At 39.3% G+C, this 16,067-nt stretch overlaps 1 protein-coding gene across 1 annotated transcript in view; it reads left to right on the forward strand.

Moving 5' to 3' along the window:
* LOC127233096 (mucin-16-like) overlaps positions 1 to 16,067 on the forward strand; it is a 138,815-nt gene that overhangs the window by 54,861 nt on the left and 67,887 nt on the right. The window contains 16 exon segments of the mRNA XM_051199507.1: positions 79 to 114; positions 3,599 to 3,723; positions 3,856 to 3,923; positions 4,983 to 5,155; positions 5,252 to 5,287; positions 5,448 to 5,504; positions 8,173 to 8,294; positions 8,487 to 8,554; positions 9,139 to 9,311; positions 9,421 to 9,456; positions 9,663 to 9,820; positions 11,166 to 11,357; positions 11,490 to 11,557; positions 12,637 to 12,809; positions 12,903 to 12,938; positions 15,846 to 15,967. Coding sequence (XP_051055464.1) covers positions 79 to 114; positions 3,599 to 3,723; positions 3,856 to 3,923; positions 4,983 to 5,155; positions 5,252 to 5,287; positions 5,448 to 5,504; positions 8,173 to 8,294; positions 8,487 to 8,554; positions 9,139 to 9,311; positions 9,421 to 9,456; positions 9,663 to 9,820; positions 11,166 to 11,357; positions 11,490 to 11,557; positions 12,637 to 12,809; positions 12,903 to 12,938; positions 15,846 to 15,967 — 1,643 coding nt within the window.

Consider the following 16,067-nt stretch of genomic DNA (forward strand, 5'->3'; position numbering starts at 1 on the left):
AAGAGCCCATATTCTCCTCTCTCTTACTTCTATATCAGTACCCCCTCTATTTCCACTTGTTCTTTCATTCTTTTGCAGGTTACACACATCAAGTTCTGGGGACCACCACCAAGCGTGAGTATTCTCACTTTTTATAAATATCTACCACACCTATGTTTCTCAAGACTTTGGAATGAAAGAAGTGAAAGGATTAATCTTCACTTCACAAACTGTGGTGTTAGACATTTCCCAGAGAGATGTGACACACATACATCTGCTCATCCCAGAGAGGGAACTGATTAATATAAATTCCACTACCATCCAACTTGGGTAACCAGTGAGTTTGTTAGGGTTACTCACAAGAGCAAGGATGACTCCAAAAGACTGCTTCATCGTCAACAGCCACTCTAGCATGTTGAAAACCTCACAAAATCTGGAATCCTGAAGCTCTCCACTTGACTTGTAGGCAGCTCAGAGAGTATCTTCTAGACAGCTCAGATGGTCAGAGTCCTCTCCCTTAAATGTTTTTCACTGTTTCTATAATCATGGGCTCTCAAGAATCTCCTAGCTAAGCTTTAACAGACTTTAAGTTTACTTTTTTTTAAGTCTCATGAGCTTTCCCTCTCCTTTTTGAAATGAATATTTCATTTCAGAGGAAATTTCTAAATGATACAAGCCTAACTTATCTCTATCCTGTGATGGACATGGACTTAACCACAAAATTAAACCCAACTTCTGCATTCTCTCCCTGATATCTCTAAACTAATAGAGTTTCTACTCTAATCATCTGAGAATTTATCTCCACAGCTTCAATGAGGACCACTGCTTCTACAGTGATTACTACCAACCCTCCCAGGTCTACAGGTAGGAATGCTCCACTATGAAGATGCTTCCAGTAGTTCTAAAATCTTCAGAGTCAGAAGAAGGAGTAGAGAAGTGACATGTTCCACAGAATCCTAAGGTTGCCTCTTGATGACTCTTACAGGTTCTTCTCAGGCTACCAAGATTAATCCTATCTATTCCCTGGTCCTTAGAATCTCTGGTAATTGTTTCTGATGCTTATTGGTGGCCAAGGATTTCTAAATCCTTCTGCAGTCCTTAGAAGGATGCATACAAGTAGTATTGTTGGCTGAGACTAAATATCTACAAACTGGGGTGCTATCAAGTCTCTCAGCAAAATATCAAATCCTTAGTTTATCAACTAAGCAAGTAACATACAGCTTGCTTAAAGGACTTCTGTGACAGATAAGTGATTATTCTGGAGAATTCACCATGAATATATTACTTAATATAAATGTTTATCAGGTTCTATACTATGTGTAAAAATTATAATCATTCTTTCACCAGACTTTTAAAGAAAATTTGATTTGTCTAAAATTGATGAACCATGACAAACCATTCCTATATTTTCAGGATTTTGCTCTTCATTTATTTCTATACCATCTGCAATATTTTCATTGTGAGAACTATAAAAAATATCAGGAGTGTAATAGTTCAGTGGGTAAAAGCTGCAAATCTGAGTTCAGTCCCTGGGACCCACAAGGTAGAAGGAGAAAACCATTTCCCCAATGTTGCCCTTTGACCTCTATGCACATGCCCATAAAGATGTGCATTTACCCTCCACAAAACAGAATTATTAAAAGTTAAAGGTAAAAAACACCAAAAACAATCTCAAAACATGGCAAAGAAAACCCTTTAGAATTTAATCAGTTAGCAACTTCTTCTATTTTATTCTAGTATGCAGAGAGTTGTATTATCTGGAGATGTAAGTGCTTCCCCAAATTACACTGCTATGATAAATTATCATAAATCAAAATTCAAAGACTTGACTATTAATATAGCTCAACTGATTAAGTGCTGACCTAACATTCACAAAACCCCAGGTGCTACCACCAGTATCACTTAAACTGGGTATGCTGGTAGAGGCCTGTAAAATGGAGGCAGAAAAATAATTTTTCAATCTTTACTGTGTAGCTAGATGGAGACTGGAATGGGAAATACCAACTTGTCAGAAAGAATTATAGGATTTCGGTTGAAAATTAGTTTTGAGAAGCTGGAGGGATGGCTCAGTGGTTAAGAGGACTGGTTGCTCTTCCAGAGGACCTAGGTTCAATTCCCCAGACCCACATGGCAGCTCACACCTGTCTTTAAGTACAGTTCCAGGGCTTCTGCTGCACATTATGATACAAGCACACTTGCAGACAAAATACCAATGAAGGTGAAATAAAAGTATATTATTAAAAAAATAAGAGTTGAAATACAGCATTTGAAAAATGTCAATTATATAAAGGCAATCAGAATTTTATGCAATAGCACTACTTGATGTGTGTTAAATGAATAATCAATATACAAACACTACAATAATATAACATATATTAAAGTTGGATTCTGTGATCTGGGAAAATTGTTTTAATTTCCCATTGGCTTAGGATTATTTATTTGAATTTACTGGTTGCTTAATTTGTGTGTGTGTGTGTGTGTGTGTGTGTGTGTGTGTGTGTGTGTGTGTGCATGTCTATGCACAAGTGCAAGTCAGAAGACCATTTGAGACTGTTCTGTTTTTCCACTATGTGGGTTTCTTGGATATAACTTAAGTCATCAGGCTTAGCAGAAAGCAGTTTAAACCACTAAGCCATTTTCCATTCCTCATAACCTCAGAAACGGACATCACAATAGCTACTTGGTCCACAATAACAAATCCATTGTGTGTGAACTAAATAAATAATACCTCTCAGACCAATGACCAACATACATTACTTGAATAAGAAGTGGAATAAAAATAAGAAAAGAATAAGAATACATCCTGCTGAGATATATGAGTTTCAAAGAACTTTCTTTGCAAGCCTGAGGATCAGAATTCAAGTCCCCGTGTGTGTTACAGGAAGAGGAACAGAGGAGAGAAAGAAGAAAGAATAAGAAGAGAAAGGGAAAAGAAGGGAAGGAAGAAAAGGAAAGAAGGAATGAAATTACATGGTGTCATGTACTTATAATCCTAGTTCTTGGGAGATAGAGCCTTGAGGATCACTGGGACTCAATGGACTGCCAGTCAAAACTACTAGACCAGTAATTAGCCAATTGAAGACCTTGTCTCAAAAAGTGCAAGATGCACAGTTCCTGAAGGAAAACCATCTAGGCTGTCTTCTGTCATCCACATATGTGCATTCCCACAAGCACAACGACCACAACACATGTACACACACATACATACACACATACACACACACACACACACACACACACACACACAGTGCACACATACTCAATTATAGGTATAGCTAAACCCAGAAATGTAGTCAAAGAGTAGTCAGATATCAAGAACACCTTACAAAAATTCAAAAGGAAAATGCTTATGCAACTTTCATTCTCCTGATAGTCACTTACTATTTCTTTCTGGTTGATAGCATATTTGCCAGTCTAGAGTAATCCTATTCATCCAAGATAACTATTAGGTAAGCCTGAGGTTTGTGTCTTCTCTATGAGAAAACTGCCCACTCTGGAAAAAAAAACCCTTCTGAATGATAAAAGATGCACATTGGTGATGCCTCAACTCAAGTTCAGAGACAGAAAATAAGACAAAGTTCAGATAATGTGTTTCTCACATCCTGTCCCTCTCCTGTAGTGGCAGCCTCCATTCCAGTGACTTTTACCATCAACTTCACTGTCATTAATCTGGAGTATGTGGAAGAGATGGGTCACCCAGGATCCAGGAAGTTCAATGCCACTGAGAGAATCCTGAAGAGACTGGTGAGATACCCACCAGAGTGTACAAAGGTCCACTCACAGAAGGAAGCTGCACTCAGAAAACAATATCATGACCATGAAGAAGGCCCATAAATCCTCAGCATAGTTCTCACACGCTCTTCCGTTTCTCCGCAGCTCAGGACATTGTTCAGTAAAACCAGCCTTGGCCCCCAGTACGAAGGATGCAGACTGACATTGCTCAGGTAAGACCTTATAATGTCAGGCTAGGGGCTGAGGAGATATTTCAATCATAAACTACTTGTGGACCAAGCATGAGGACATTGAGTTTGATCCCAAACATCCACCTAAAAAGCCAGGCATGATGTCATGTGTTTGTCAACCCAGCACTGAACAGTAGATACTGTAGGATCCCTGGGATTGACTGGTCTGTCAACCTAGCCAAATCTGTGAACACTGGTTCTCAGATTGAGACCTATCTAGAAAAAATTAGAAAACAAAACAACAGGATAGATGGCTCCCAAGGAAGAATAAACTCTCTTGTTATTCTCTAACCTCCATATGCATACATAAGCACTAACACAAAACTATACACCACCATGCTCTCCCATTAAAATATTTTACACACACACACACACACACACACACACGCACCACCACCACCACCACCACCACCACCACCAACACCACCACCAACACCACCAACACCATCAACACCACCAATTTTACCTCAGGTATTCCTAAGCCAGTTTAGTCTGTTTGCCTTCTGTCTTTATGTCCTCAGCACTGGAAAGTTAATGACACATAACCTCCAGTTATGGTCCAGATTATTTTCTGTTCCTACCATTAGTCCTCAGCTATCCCCATAGACTATACCCTCCACAGGATCCTAATTCTCAGCTATTTTTCATTTTTTCCCTTTTTCTCTGGCTTTGGAATAAAAAAAACATTGCAAGGGATAGTTTTAAGTTAATAGTGTAATACTTCTCTTTAGGTAAGGTAATTTTCCACTCCCTTTTCCAGTGTTCATCTATTGTAAATATGAGCCCTTTAGGCACTGTGACATGAGGATGTAGCTTTGAGTCTTGCATTATATTTAATAGTTTCATTCCATGTCTGCTCATGCCACAAGGTAACTACTAGAAGTCAGTACATTCAGAGAGTGTATGCTTGTCTTTTCATCAATATACCAGATTGCTTCATTTCTTCCGGCTCTACCCAGGTTTGTTGCAAAAACATCTGGATCCCTCCCTAGGCAATCAAATTATTTAATGTCAATCACCTTCCTTGCCTGCCCTTCCCAGGCCTGAGGACAGTGGAGCAGCCACAGGAGTAGATGCCATCTGTATCTACCACCCCAACACTTCTAATCAAGAACTGGACAGAGAGCATGTGTACTGGGAGCTGAAAAGACTGAACGATGGAAGCATGCAGCTAGGGCCCTACACCCTGGACCACAACAGTCTCTATGTCAATGGTGAGCTATATTTCAGAGTCATACTCCTCTCCTCACATGTCTCTACTTTCTCCATCCCACCCCATTTTCACGTTTTTTTTTTCACTGTCTATGTAGGTTACACACAGCAGATTCTGGCCACCACCCACAGGAGTGAGTATCTTGATTTTTAAGTAAGCCCATGAGTCTGAATCTCTATTCGATGCCTATAACTCACCTTCATGTAGGGATAAACAGAAAGGCGTTATTCTCCTTTATCTCCTATTACATGGGGTCTCCAGTAAAAAAACTTAAATTGTTTTTTTCTTTTCAGCATCAGTGGTGGCTAATGTTTCTGAAGGAATGCCAAACACTTCCTCCATTCCTACAGGTATCCATTTCCCTCTGTTTAGACTTTCAAACTCATTTGAAAGATCAGTAGAGGCCTGGCACAGGTGAAAAATCCCAAATGGATCTCACAGCATTTTCCCAGGTCACTGAGGAATCTTTGGTCACCAGACAAGGCCCTAGCATCCTTCATCCTAAAAACATCCCCTAGAACCTGTTTCTCAAACCTGTTGGTCCTTAAACACAGCATCATCCAACACCCCTGGCAATAGTACATTCTATCAGGACTATTGGTTGAGGGTATTTATTTAATCTGTAATGGCTAATGTGAAAGGAACCAGCACATTAAACAATCCAGGCTATAGTTTATCAACTAATCCATGAGTTTCTTTTAGTAACTAGTTTTTGGCACTGAACCTTAAGTCCTCAGTGTAAAGGTGTATCTACCTTCCTGAGTGCAAAAGTATACTCATATGTCGTTAGCAGAATTTTAAAGGTTTGATTTGTCCAAAATCTATGAACCAGGCATTTCTGGAGTTCCTGCATTTTCCCCCAATTATTCTACAGTATTTTGTCTGTGATAACAAAAAGTAAATACAACAAGAAAATCCATATGCTCACCACTGGGAGTAGGTGCTTGTACACAACTTGTGTTGTTTGAATCTAGGAATGTGTACTGTACAATCTGGTGACATAAAATTTTGTCAGTTACATAAAAGTTACTTTGCTCAAGGCTGTGACAAAATATCCAACAAGAGGCTGCTTTTGGGAGCAAGGGATTGTTCTGGTGTAGAGAAGGCAGGGCAGTGAAGTAGGAGGCTGACTGATATACTGCGGGCCATCTTGTCCTTCAAACCACAGCAAAATTCCTAAAAATTAGACTCTAATGATGCATTGTCATGTACTTTAACTGGGAGTTAGTGTTCAAATTATCACTGAGAATCAACACTTGAAATTCAAAAATGTTAAAAAAAAATGGAGTTGGAAGGATGACTCAGCGGTTCAGAGGACTGCTTTTCCAGAGGACCCATGCTCACATGTACCTCCAGGTACAGGGGATTCATTGCCCTCTCTGGCCTCAATAGGCACCTGTACATATATGGCACATATTCATACACAAACATTAATACATAGAAATAATACAATAGCATTTAAAAGTGTAAAAATAGTCCAAATCCAACACAAAATCTCATATATTAAGAAAATAATAAAATAAAGCTATGTAATTAGCATAAATAATGTTTATATTAAGATCTGCACATTAACAGTTGCATGAATTGAAAGAATGTATTCAGGTTCCCATTGGCTCAGTCTTCATATCTGTGAAATGGGAATCACAATAATATCTGCTAAACCTATTAAGTGAATTGAGACATTCTCTAAAAGAAAAATGTCATATTTTCTATTATTTATGATTCCTAGATTTATGTAGTCACAGAAAACCTGTGTATATATTTATTTATTTATACATGTGTGTCTACATATACACATATAACAATAAAAGAAGTGAAGTTTTCCTGGAGAAAAAAGGCGGTCAATAAGACGAGGAAATGTGAGAAAGAAAAAAAAAAAGAATGGAAACACACGGAAGGGGTAAAGAAAATGTCATGAAAAATATGTACCTGCACAAAATATTTTAACTAAAATTTAAATCTGTTTAAAGAGTCATCATAGTAAAATTTTAATTTAATTTAAAAAATTACAATATGTTCTCCCAAAGCGATAAGCCTTTGTGAGACACAAAAATTCATAATGTGTTTCCACAAAGAATTCCTTATTTGTATATGAATGTAGGTGTAGGTATGCATTGTATGTGTGTATTTGCACATTTGTTCATGTATGTGTGTGTGGCATGACATGTGGAGTTTGCAGCACAACTGGAGGGAACAGATTTTTCTTTCTACCACTGAGTGAGTTCCAGGAATCAAGCTCAAGTTATCAGGCTTGACAGTGCCTTTACCCACTGATCTATCTCACTGTATGTGTGGCTATTCATGTGTGTGTATGTGTAAGCATGTGCAGGTTGCAAGGGCATGCATGGGGAAGCCATGGATGGCTCTCCAGCTTATTTATTTTATGAGTGTGGTGTTTTATGTGCATGCAGTGCCTGTGATAACAGAGGAGGGCATCAGATACCCTAGAACTGATGTTGCATTGGTGGTACAGTGGTGAGCATAGCTGGCTTCCAGATACTCTAAAATTAGAGTTACAGACGGTTGTAAGCTGTCATGTACCTAAGAGCTCTGAACTACTGAGACATCTCTACAGCTCTTTCACAGTTTTAAGGATGCCTTCTCACACCAGATATGAAATTCACCAATTCAATTAGGCTGGCTATCCAATCAGTTCTAGGGATCAACCTGTCTCTGCCTTTTCGAGCTGTAGAATGGGCTTCATTTTATTTTAATTTTTTTTACAGGTGTACTAGCAATAAAGAACAGGTTATTTAAATTTATGGAAAATTCATACATTTTGAATTGTTAGTTTCAGTAAAACAAATAGCATATTTCTCTCTCATTTGTGTTTCGTAGATTACATCCATGTTTATATGTAATTGTGCATGAATAGATGATAAGGAACTGGAAGTGTTACTAACTTAGGGAGTAGATGTAATGGGAGATGGAAGAAGAGAAAAGTAGAGGGAAGAGATCTGTGCAAGGGAAGGGTATGATACAGGCTGATAACAAGTGTTTCTCTCAATCTCTCTGCAGCTGCCCCTGTCCTGTTACCTTTCATTATCAACTTCACCATCATTAACCTGGAGTTTGAAGAGGACATGGGTCATCCTGGATCCAGGAAGTTCAACATCACTGAGAGAACCCTGCAGAGGCTGGTGAGAGTCCTGCTCACTGCAGCCAGCACCATCTACTGGCCATGCCATCCAAGTCCCTGAAGAAGGCACTGCCCATCTCATCCTGACTATACATGTGCAAATTCAACTTATTATTGCCTGTTTTGCTCATCTACTTGTGTCCTGTCTCTATCCCCTATGCCTCCGTCTCACCCCTCTCCTCTTTCTCCACAGCTTAGGTTCTTGTTCAATAAAACCAGTATTGGGCCATTGTATGCTGGCTGCAGACTGATCTTGCTCAGGTGAGTCCTTAGACTGGCAGACTAGAGTGGTTTGAAGCACTCTCAGTCCTAATATTGTGTTTAAATTCTTCCCTTCTTCTGAATGTCCTATGTACAGGTGAGTTTCGGAGGTACCATATCTAGTACCAAATGTCTCCTGATTCTGGAACACTTGTCCCACAATCTATCAACAAACTGGACCTCCTTTTTTCATGCATTTTGAATTTCCTACTTCCTTCTATCTTATTAACTTTAAAGTTGGCCCACATGATTTCTCTTAAAACAAACATGCCCTTTCTGTTCACTAATTTTGACCTTTGGTGGGCTAATTATTATTCACTCAAATGTGTCAGGTATGACTTCTACTTTTCTCATAGCATACACTTGCTTATTTGATTCTTGCAACTGATTAAAATTCTGGATTCACTTAAAATTCAGGGTCAAATATTACCCGAGGGCAATATGATAGAAATTCCACAAAAGACTTTGTAAGTCTCTATCAGATATTTCTGCTCCTCTGAGCCCTTCTTGTGCCATTCCAGATCACTCAGAATCCCTCCTGGGGACATCAATTTATCATCATTCTTCTCATCTACCCTTCCCAGGCGTGAGAAAGATGGAGCAGCCACCGGGGTAGATGCCACCTGTACCTATCATCTAGACCCTACTGGCCATAGGCTAGAAAATGAGCAACTATATGGGGAGCTGAGCAGTCTGACTCAGGGTGTTACCCAGCTGGGCCCCTACTTCCTGGACCAGAACAGTCTCTATGTCAATGGTGAGCAGCTGCCACTGTGTTTTGCTATATTGCAGAGCCCATGCCCTCCCTTCCAAGGCTTTCTTCCCCTCAATTCCACTATAGTTTAAATCTCCTTCTGTCTATGTAGGTTACACACACCAGATCCTGGCTACAACACCCAGAAGTGAGTGCTCTACCCCACCTACCACTATACCCAGCTCTTTGAAATGAAAGAAAGCAAGTAGCCTGTTGTGTCAATTTCACTCTTCACCTAAACTCCAACCTAAGAAGTATAGCACTTTAAACCCAGCCTGAACCCAGATGGGATGTCACTGGTGTCTCCACATAGATGATGACTCTACTCCAAATGGATTTCTTTTCCCTTCACAGTGTCTATGGCAAACATTGTTTCTTCAATTATGCCAGCTCCCACCTCCAATCTCACAGGTAAAATTCTCTCTGAAAATGCTTCAGGAGATTTCAATAACAGAAGGCAGGAGAAAGGGTGGAGAACCATGTCCAAAGGGATCCTAAGGTTAACAAATGATGTATGATAGAAGGACCTCAAAGATCTGAGAATTCTCAGAATACTATTTCTCACTCCAGCATCCAACCGTCAAAGCCATTCTCTGGTGCCTGCTTCTTAATGTAGGTGTCTACTGACTTATTCATCTTTCTCAAACCCTTTAAAGAATATTAATTAACCAGCAGACAAGTTATCCAAGCCAAATTTTTGTAGAGAGCAATATACAAAAATATCATCTCATGAATTTATCATTCCTCTAGTATGACCAACTAGATCAAATGACCAAGGTGTGTGTGTGTGTGTGTGTGTGTGTGAGTGAGTGTGTGTGTGTTTCACTATGCACAAGTGGAAGTCAGAAGACCCCTTGAGATTCTCCTTTTCTTACACCATTTCGGTCTCTCAGATATAACATAAGTTACTTGACTTGGCAGCAAGCAGTTTAATCTACTAAGACATTTTCCAGTCCTCATTGGCTCAAAAATGGACATCACAATAGCTACGTGGTCCTCTATACCAGGTCATTGTTTTTGAGCTATATAAAAAGACCTCTCAAACAAATGACCAACAAACATTTCTTGAATAAGAATAGAACCTGGTAAGATATATGAGTTCTAAAGTACTTTCTTTGCAAGCTTGAGGATCAGAAATCAATTCCCCAAAACTCATGTGTATTAGAGGCTGAGAAAGAGGGAAATAGAAGAGAACAAGGAAGGAATAAGAAGAGAAGAGAGAAAGAAGGGAAGAAAGAAAAGGAAACAAGGAAGGAAATTCATGGTGTCATGTACTTATAATCCTAGTTCATGGGAGATAGAGCCTTGAGGATCCCGGGAATTCACTGGACAGCCAGTCAAGCATACTTGACCAGTAATTAGCCAATTAAAGACCTTGTATCAAAAAGAGCAGATGAACAGTTCCTGAAAAAAAAACCTTCTAGGTTGTCATCTGTCATCCACATGTATGCACACTCACAAGCACAAGTATCCAAAAACATGTACACATGCAGGAAAACACACAGAAACACACACAAACACACACACACACACACACACACACACACACAGTGCACACATACTCAATTACAGGTATAGCTAAACCCAGACCCGTAGTCAAAGAGTGGTCAGATATCAAGAACACCTTACAAAAATTCAAAAGGAAAATACTTATGTGACTTTCATTCTCCTGAGAGTCACATACTATTTCTTCTGCTTGATAGCATATTTGCCAGTTTAGAGTAATCCTATTCATCCATGGTAACTATTAGGTAAGGCTGATGTTTGTGTCTTCTCTATGAGAAAACTGTCCACTTTTGGGGAAAACAAAAACCTTCTGAATGATTAAAGAAGCACATTGGTGATGCCCCAACTCAGGTTCAGAGACAGAAAATAAGACAAAGTTCAGATAATGTGTTTCTCACATCCTGTCCCTCTCCTGTAGTGGCAGCCCCCATTCCAGTGACTTTTACCATCAACTTCACTGTCATTAATCTGGAGTATGTGGAGGAGATGGGTCACCCAGGATCCAGGAAGTTCAATGCCACTGAGAGAATCCTGCAGAGACTGGTGAGATACCCACCAGAGTGTACAAAGGTCCACCCACAGAAGGAAGCTGCACTCAGAAAACTATGTCATGACCATGAAGAAGGCCCCTAAATCCTCAGCATAGTTCTCACACGCTCTTTTGTTTCTCCGCAGCTCAGGACATTGTTCAGTAAAACCAGCCTTGGCCCCCAGTACGAAGGATGCAGACTGACATTGCTCAGGTGAGACCTTATAATATCAGGCTAGGGGTTGAGAGATATTTCAATCATAAACTACTTGCGGACCAAGCATGAGGATATTATGTTTGATCCCAAACATCCACCTAAAAAGCCAGGCATGATGTCATGTGTTTGTCAAACCAGCATTGTAACAGTAGATAATGGAGGAACCCTGGAATTGACTTGTCAGTGAACCTAGCCAAATCTGTGAAACCTGGTTCTCAGATTAAGACGTATCTCAAAAAAAAAAAAAAAAAAAAAAAAAAAACAAAATAACAAACAAAACCCAAAAAAACAACAGCAACAACAAAAAATACGGGATGAATGGCTCCTAAGGAAGAATAAACTCTCAAGTTATTCTCTAACCTTCATATGCATACATAAGCAGGAACACACACATATAGGTCATCATGCTCTCCCATGAAAAGACTTAACACACCACACACACACACACACACACACACACCCTACCACCACCACCGCCAACAACAACAACACCAATTATACCTCAGGTATTCCTAAGCCAGTTCGTTTTGCTTGCCTTCACTCTTTATGACCTCAGCACTGGAGAGTTAATGACACATAACCTCCAGTTACAGACTATTTTCTGTTCCTACCATTTGTCCTCAGCTATCCTCATAGACTATACCCTCCACAGGATCCTAATTCTTAGCTATTCTCCATTTTCCCCCTTTTTCTCTGGCTTTGGAATAAAAAAAAAAAACATTGCAAGGGATAGTTTTAAGTTAATAGTATAATACTTCTCTTTAGGCAAGGTAATTTTCCACTCCCTTTTCCAGTGTTCATCTATTGTAAATATGAGCCCTTTAGGCACTGTGACATGAGGATGTAGCTTTGAGTCTTGCATTATATTTACTAGTTCCACTCCATGTCTGCTCATGCCATAAGGTAACTACCAGAAGTCAGTACATTCAGAGAGTGTATACTTGTCTTTTCATCAATATACCAGATTGCTTCATTTCTTCCGGCTCTACCCAGGTTTGTTGCAAACACATCTGGATCCCTCCCTAGGTAATCAAATGTATTTAATGTCAATCCCCTTCCTTGCCTGCCCTTCCCAGGCCTGAGGACAGTGGAGCAGCCACAGGAGTAGATGCCATCTGTATCTACCACCCCAACACTTCTAATCAAGAACTGGACAGAGAGCATGTGTACTGGGAGCTGAAAAGACTGAACGATGGCAGCATGCAGCTAGGGCCCTACACCCTGGACCACAACAGTCTCTATGTCAATGGTGAGCTATATTTCAGTGTCATACTCCTCTCCTCACATGTCTCTACTTTCTCCATCCCACCCCATTTTGACATTTGTTTCACTGTCTATGTAGGTTACACACAGCAGATTCTGGCCACCACCCACAGGAGTGAGTATCTTGATTTATCAGTAAGCGCATGAATCTGAATCTCTATTCCATGCCTATAACTCACCTTCATGTAGGGATAAACAGAGAAGGTGTTATTCTCCTTTATCTCCTATTACATGGGGTCCCCAGTCAAAAAACTTAAATTGTTTTTTTTCTTTTCAGCATCAGTGGTGGCTAATGTTTCTGAAGGAATGCCAAACACTTCCTCCATTCCTACAGGTATCCATTTCCCTCTGTTTAAACTTTCAAACTCATTTGAAAGATCAGTAGAGGCCTGGCACAGGTGAAAAATCCCAAATGGATCTCACAGCATTTTCCCAGGTCACTGAAGAATCTTTGGTCACCAGACAAGGCCCTAGCATCCTTCATCCTAAAACATCCCCTAGAACCTGTTTCTCAATCCTATTGGTCCTTAAACACATCATCATCCAACACCCCTGGCAATAGTACATTCTATCAGGACTATTGGTTGAGGGTATTTATTTAATCTGTAATGGCTAATGTGAAAGGAACCAGCACATTAAACAATCCAGGCTATAGTTTATCAACTAATCCATGAGTTTCTTTTAGTAACTAGTTTTTGGCACTGAACCTTAAGTCCTCAATGTAAAGGTGTATCTACCTTCCTGAGTGCAAAAGTATACTCATTTGTCGTTAGCAGAATTTTAAAGGTTTGATTTGTCCAAAATCTATGAACCAGGCATTTCTGGAGTTCCTGCATTTTCCCCCAATTATTCTACAGTATTTTGTCTGTGATAACAAAAAGTAAATACAACAAGAAAATCCATATGCTCACCTCTGGGATTAGGTGCTTGTACACAACTTGTGTTGTTTGAATCTAGGAGTGTGTACTGTACAATCTGGTGACATAAAATTTTGTCAGTTACATAAAAGTTACTTTGCTCAAGGCTGTGACAAAATATCCAACAAGAGGCTGCTTTTGGGAGCAAGGGATTGTTCTGGTGTAGAGAAGGCAGGGCAGTGAAGTAGGAGGCTGACTGATATACTGTGGGCCATCTTCCCCTTCAAACCACAGCAAACTTCCTAAAAATTAGACTCTTATGATGCATTGTCATGTACTTTAACTGGGAGTTAGTGTTCAAATTATCACTGAGAATCAAAACTTGAAATTCAAAAATTTTTTAAAAAAATGGAGTTGGAAGCATGACTCAGCGGTTCAGAGGACTGCTTTTCCAGAGGACCCATGCTCACATGTACCTCCAGATACAGGGGATTCATTGCCCTCTCTGGCCTCAATAGGCACCTGTACATATATGGCACATATTCATACACAAACATTAATACATAGAAATAATACAATAGCATTTAAAAGTGTAAAAATAGTCCAAATCCAACACAAAATCTCATATATTAAGAAAATAATAAAATAAAGCTATGTAATTAGCATAAATAATGTTTATATTAAGATCTGCACATTAACAGTTGCATGAATTGAAAGAATGTATTCAGGTTCCCATTGGCTCAGTCTTCATATCTGTGAAATGGGAATCACAATAATATCTGCTAAACCTATTAAGTGAATTGAGACATTCTCTAAAAGAAAAATGTCATATTTTCTATTATTTATGATTCCTAGATTTATGTAGTCACAGAAAACCTGTGTATATATTTATTTATTTATACATGTGTGTCTACATATACACATATAAAAATAAAAGAAGTGAAGTTTTCCTGGAGAAAAAAGGCGGTCAATAAGACGAGGAAATGTGAGAAAGAAAAAAAAAAGAATGGAAACACACGGAAGGGGTAAAGAAAATGTCATGAAAAATATGTACCTGCACAAAATATTTTAACTAAAATTTAAATCTGTTTAAAGAGTCATCATAGTAAAATTTTAATTTAATTTAAAAAATTACAATATGTTCTCCCAAAGCGATAAGCCTTTGTGAGACACAAAAATTCATAATGTGTTTCCACAAAGAATTCCTTATTTGTATATGAATGTAGGTGTAGGTATGCATTGTATGTGTGTATTTGCACATTTGCTCATGTATGTGTGTGTGGCATGACATGTGGAGTTTGGAGCACAACTAGAGGGAACTGATTTTTCTTTCTACCACTGTGTGAGTTCCAGGAATCAAGCTCAAGTTATCAGGCTTGACAGTGCCTTTACCCACTGATCTATCTCACTGTATGTGTGGCTATTCATGTGTGTGTATGTGTAAGCACGTGCAGGTTGTAAGGGCATGCATGGGTAAGCCTAAGATCAATCATAGGTGTCTTTCTGGATGGCTCTCCACCTTATTTATTTTATGAGTGTGGTGTTTTATGTGCATGCAGTGCCTGTGATAACAGAGGAGGGCATCAGATACCCTAGAACTGATGTTGCATTGGTGGTACAGTGGTGAGCATAGCTGGCTTCCAGATACTCTAAAATTAGAGTTACAGATGGTTGTAAGCTGTCATGTACCTAAGAGCTCTGAACTACTGAGACATCTCTACAGCTCTTTCACAGTTTTAAGGATACCTTCTCACACCAGATATGAAATTCACCAATTCAATTAGGCTGGCTATCCAATCAGTACTAGGGATCAACCTGTCTCTACCTTTTCAAGCTGTAGAATGGGCTTCATTTTATTTTAATTTTTGAACAGGTGTACTAGCAATAAAGAACAGGTTATTTAAATTTATGGAAAATTCATACATTTTGAATTGTTAGTTTCAGTAAAACAAATAGCATATTTCTCTCTCATTTGTGTTTCGTAGATTACATCCATGTTTATATGTAATTGTGCATGAATAGATGATAAGGAACTGGAAGTGTTACTAACTTAGGGAGTAGATGTAATGGGAGATGGAAGAAGAGAAAAGTAGAGGGAAGAGATCTGTGCAAGGGAAGGGTATGATCCAGGCTGATAACAAGTGTTTCTCTCAATCTCTCTGCAGCTGCCCCTGTCCTGTTACCTTTCATTATCAACTTCACCATCATTAACCTGGAGTTTGAAGAGGACATGGGTCATCCTGGATCCAGGAAGTTCAACATCACTGAGAGAACCCTGCAGAGGCTGGTGAGAGTCCTGCTCACTGCAGCCAGCACCATCTACTGGCCATGCCATCCAAGTCCTTGAAGAAGGCACTGCCCATCTCATCCTGACTATTCATGTGCAA

This window comes from Phodopus roborovskii, unplaced genomic scaffold (assembly GCF_943737965.1).
Source record: "Phodopus roborovskii unplaced genomic scaffold, PHOROB, whole genome shotgun sequence".
Taxonomy (NCBI): Eukaryota; Metazoa; Chordata; class Mammalia; order Rodentia; family Cricetidae; genus Phodopus; species Phodopus roborovskii.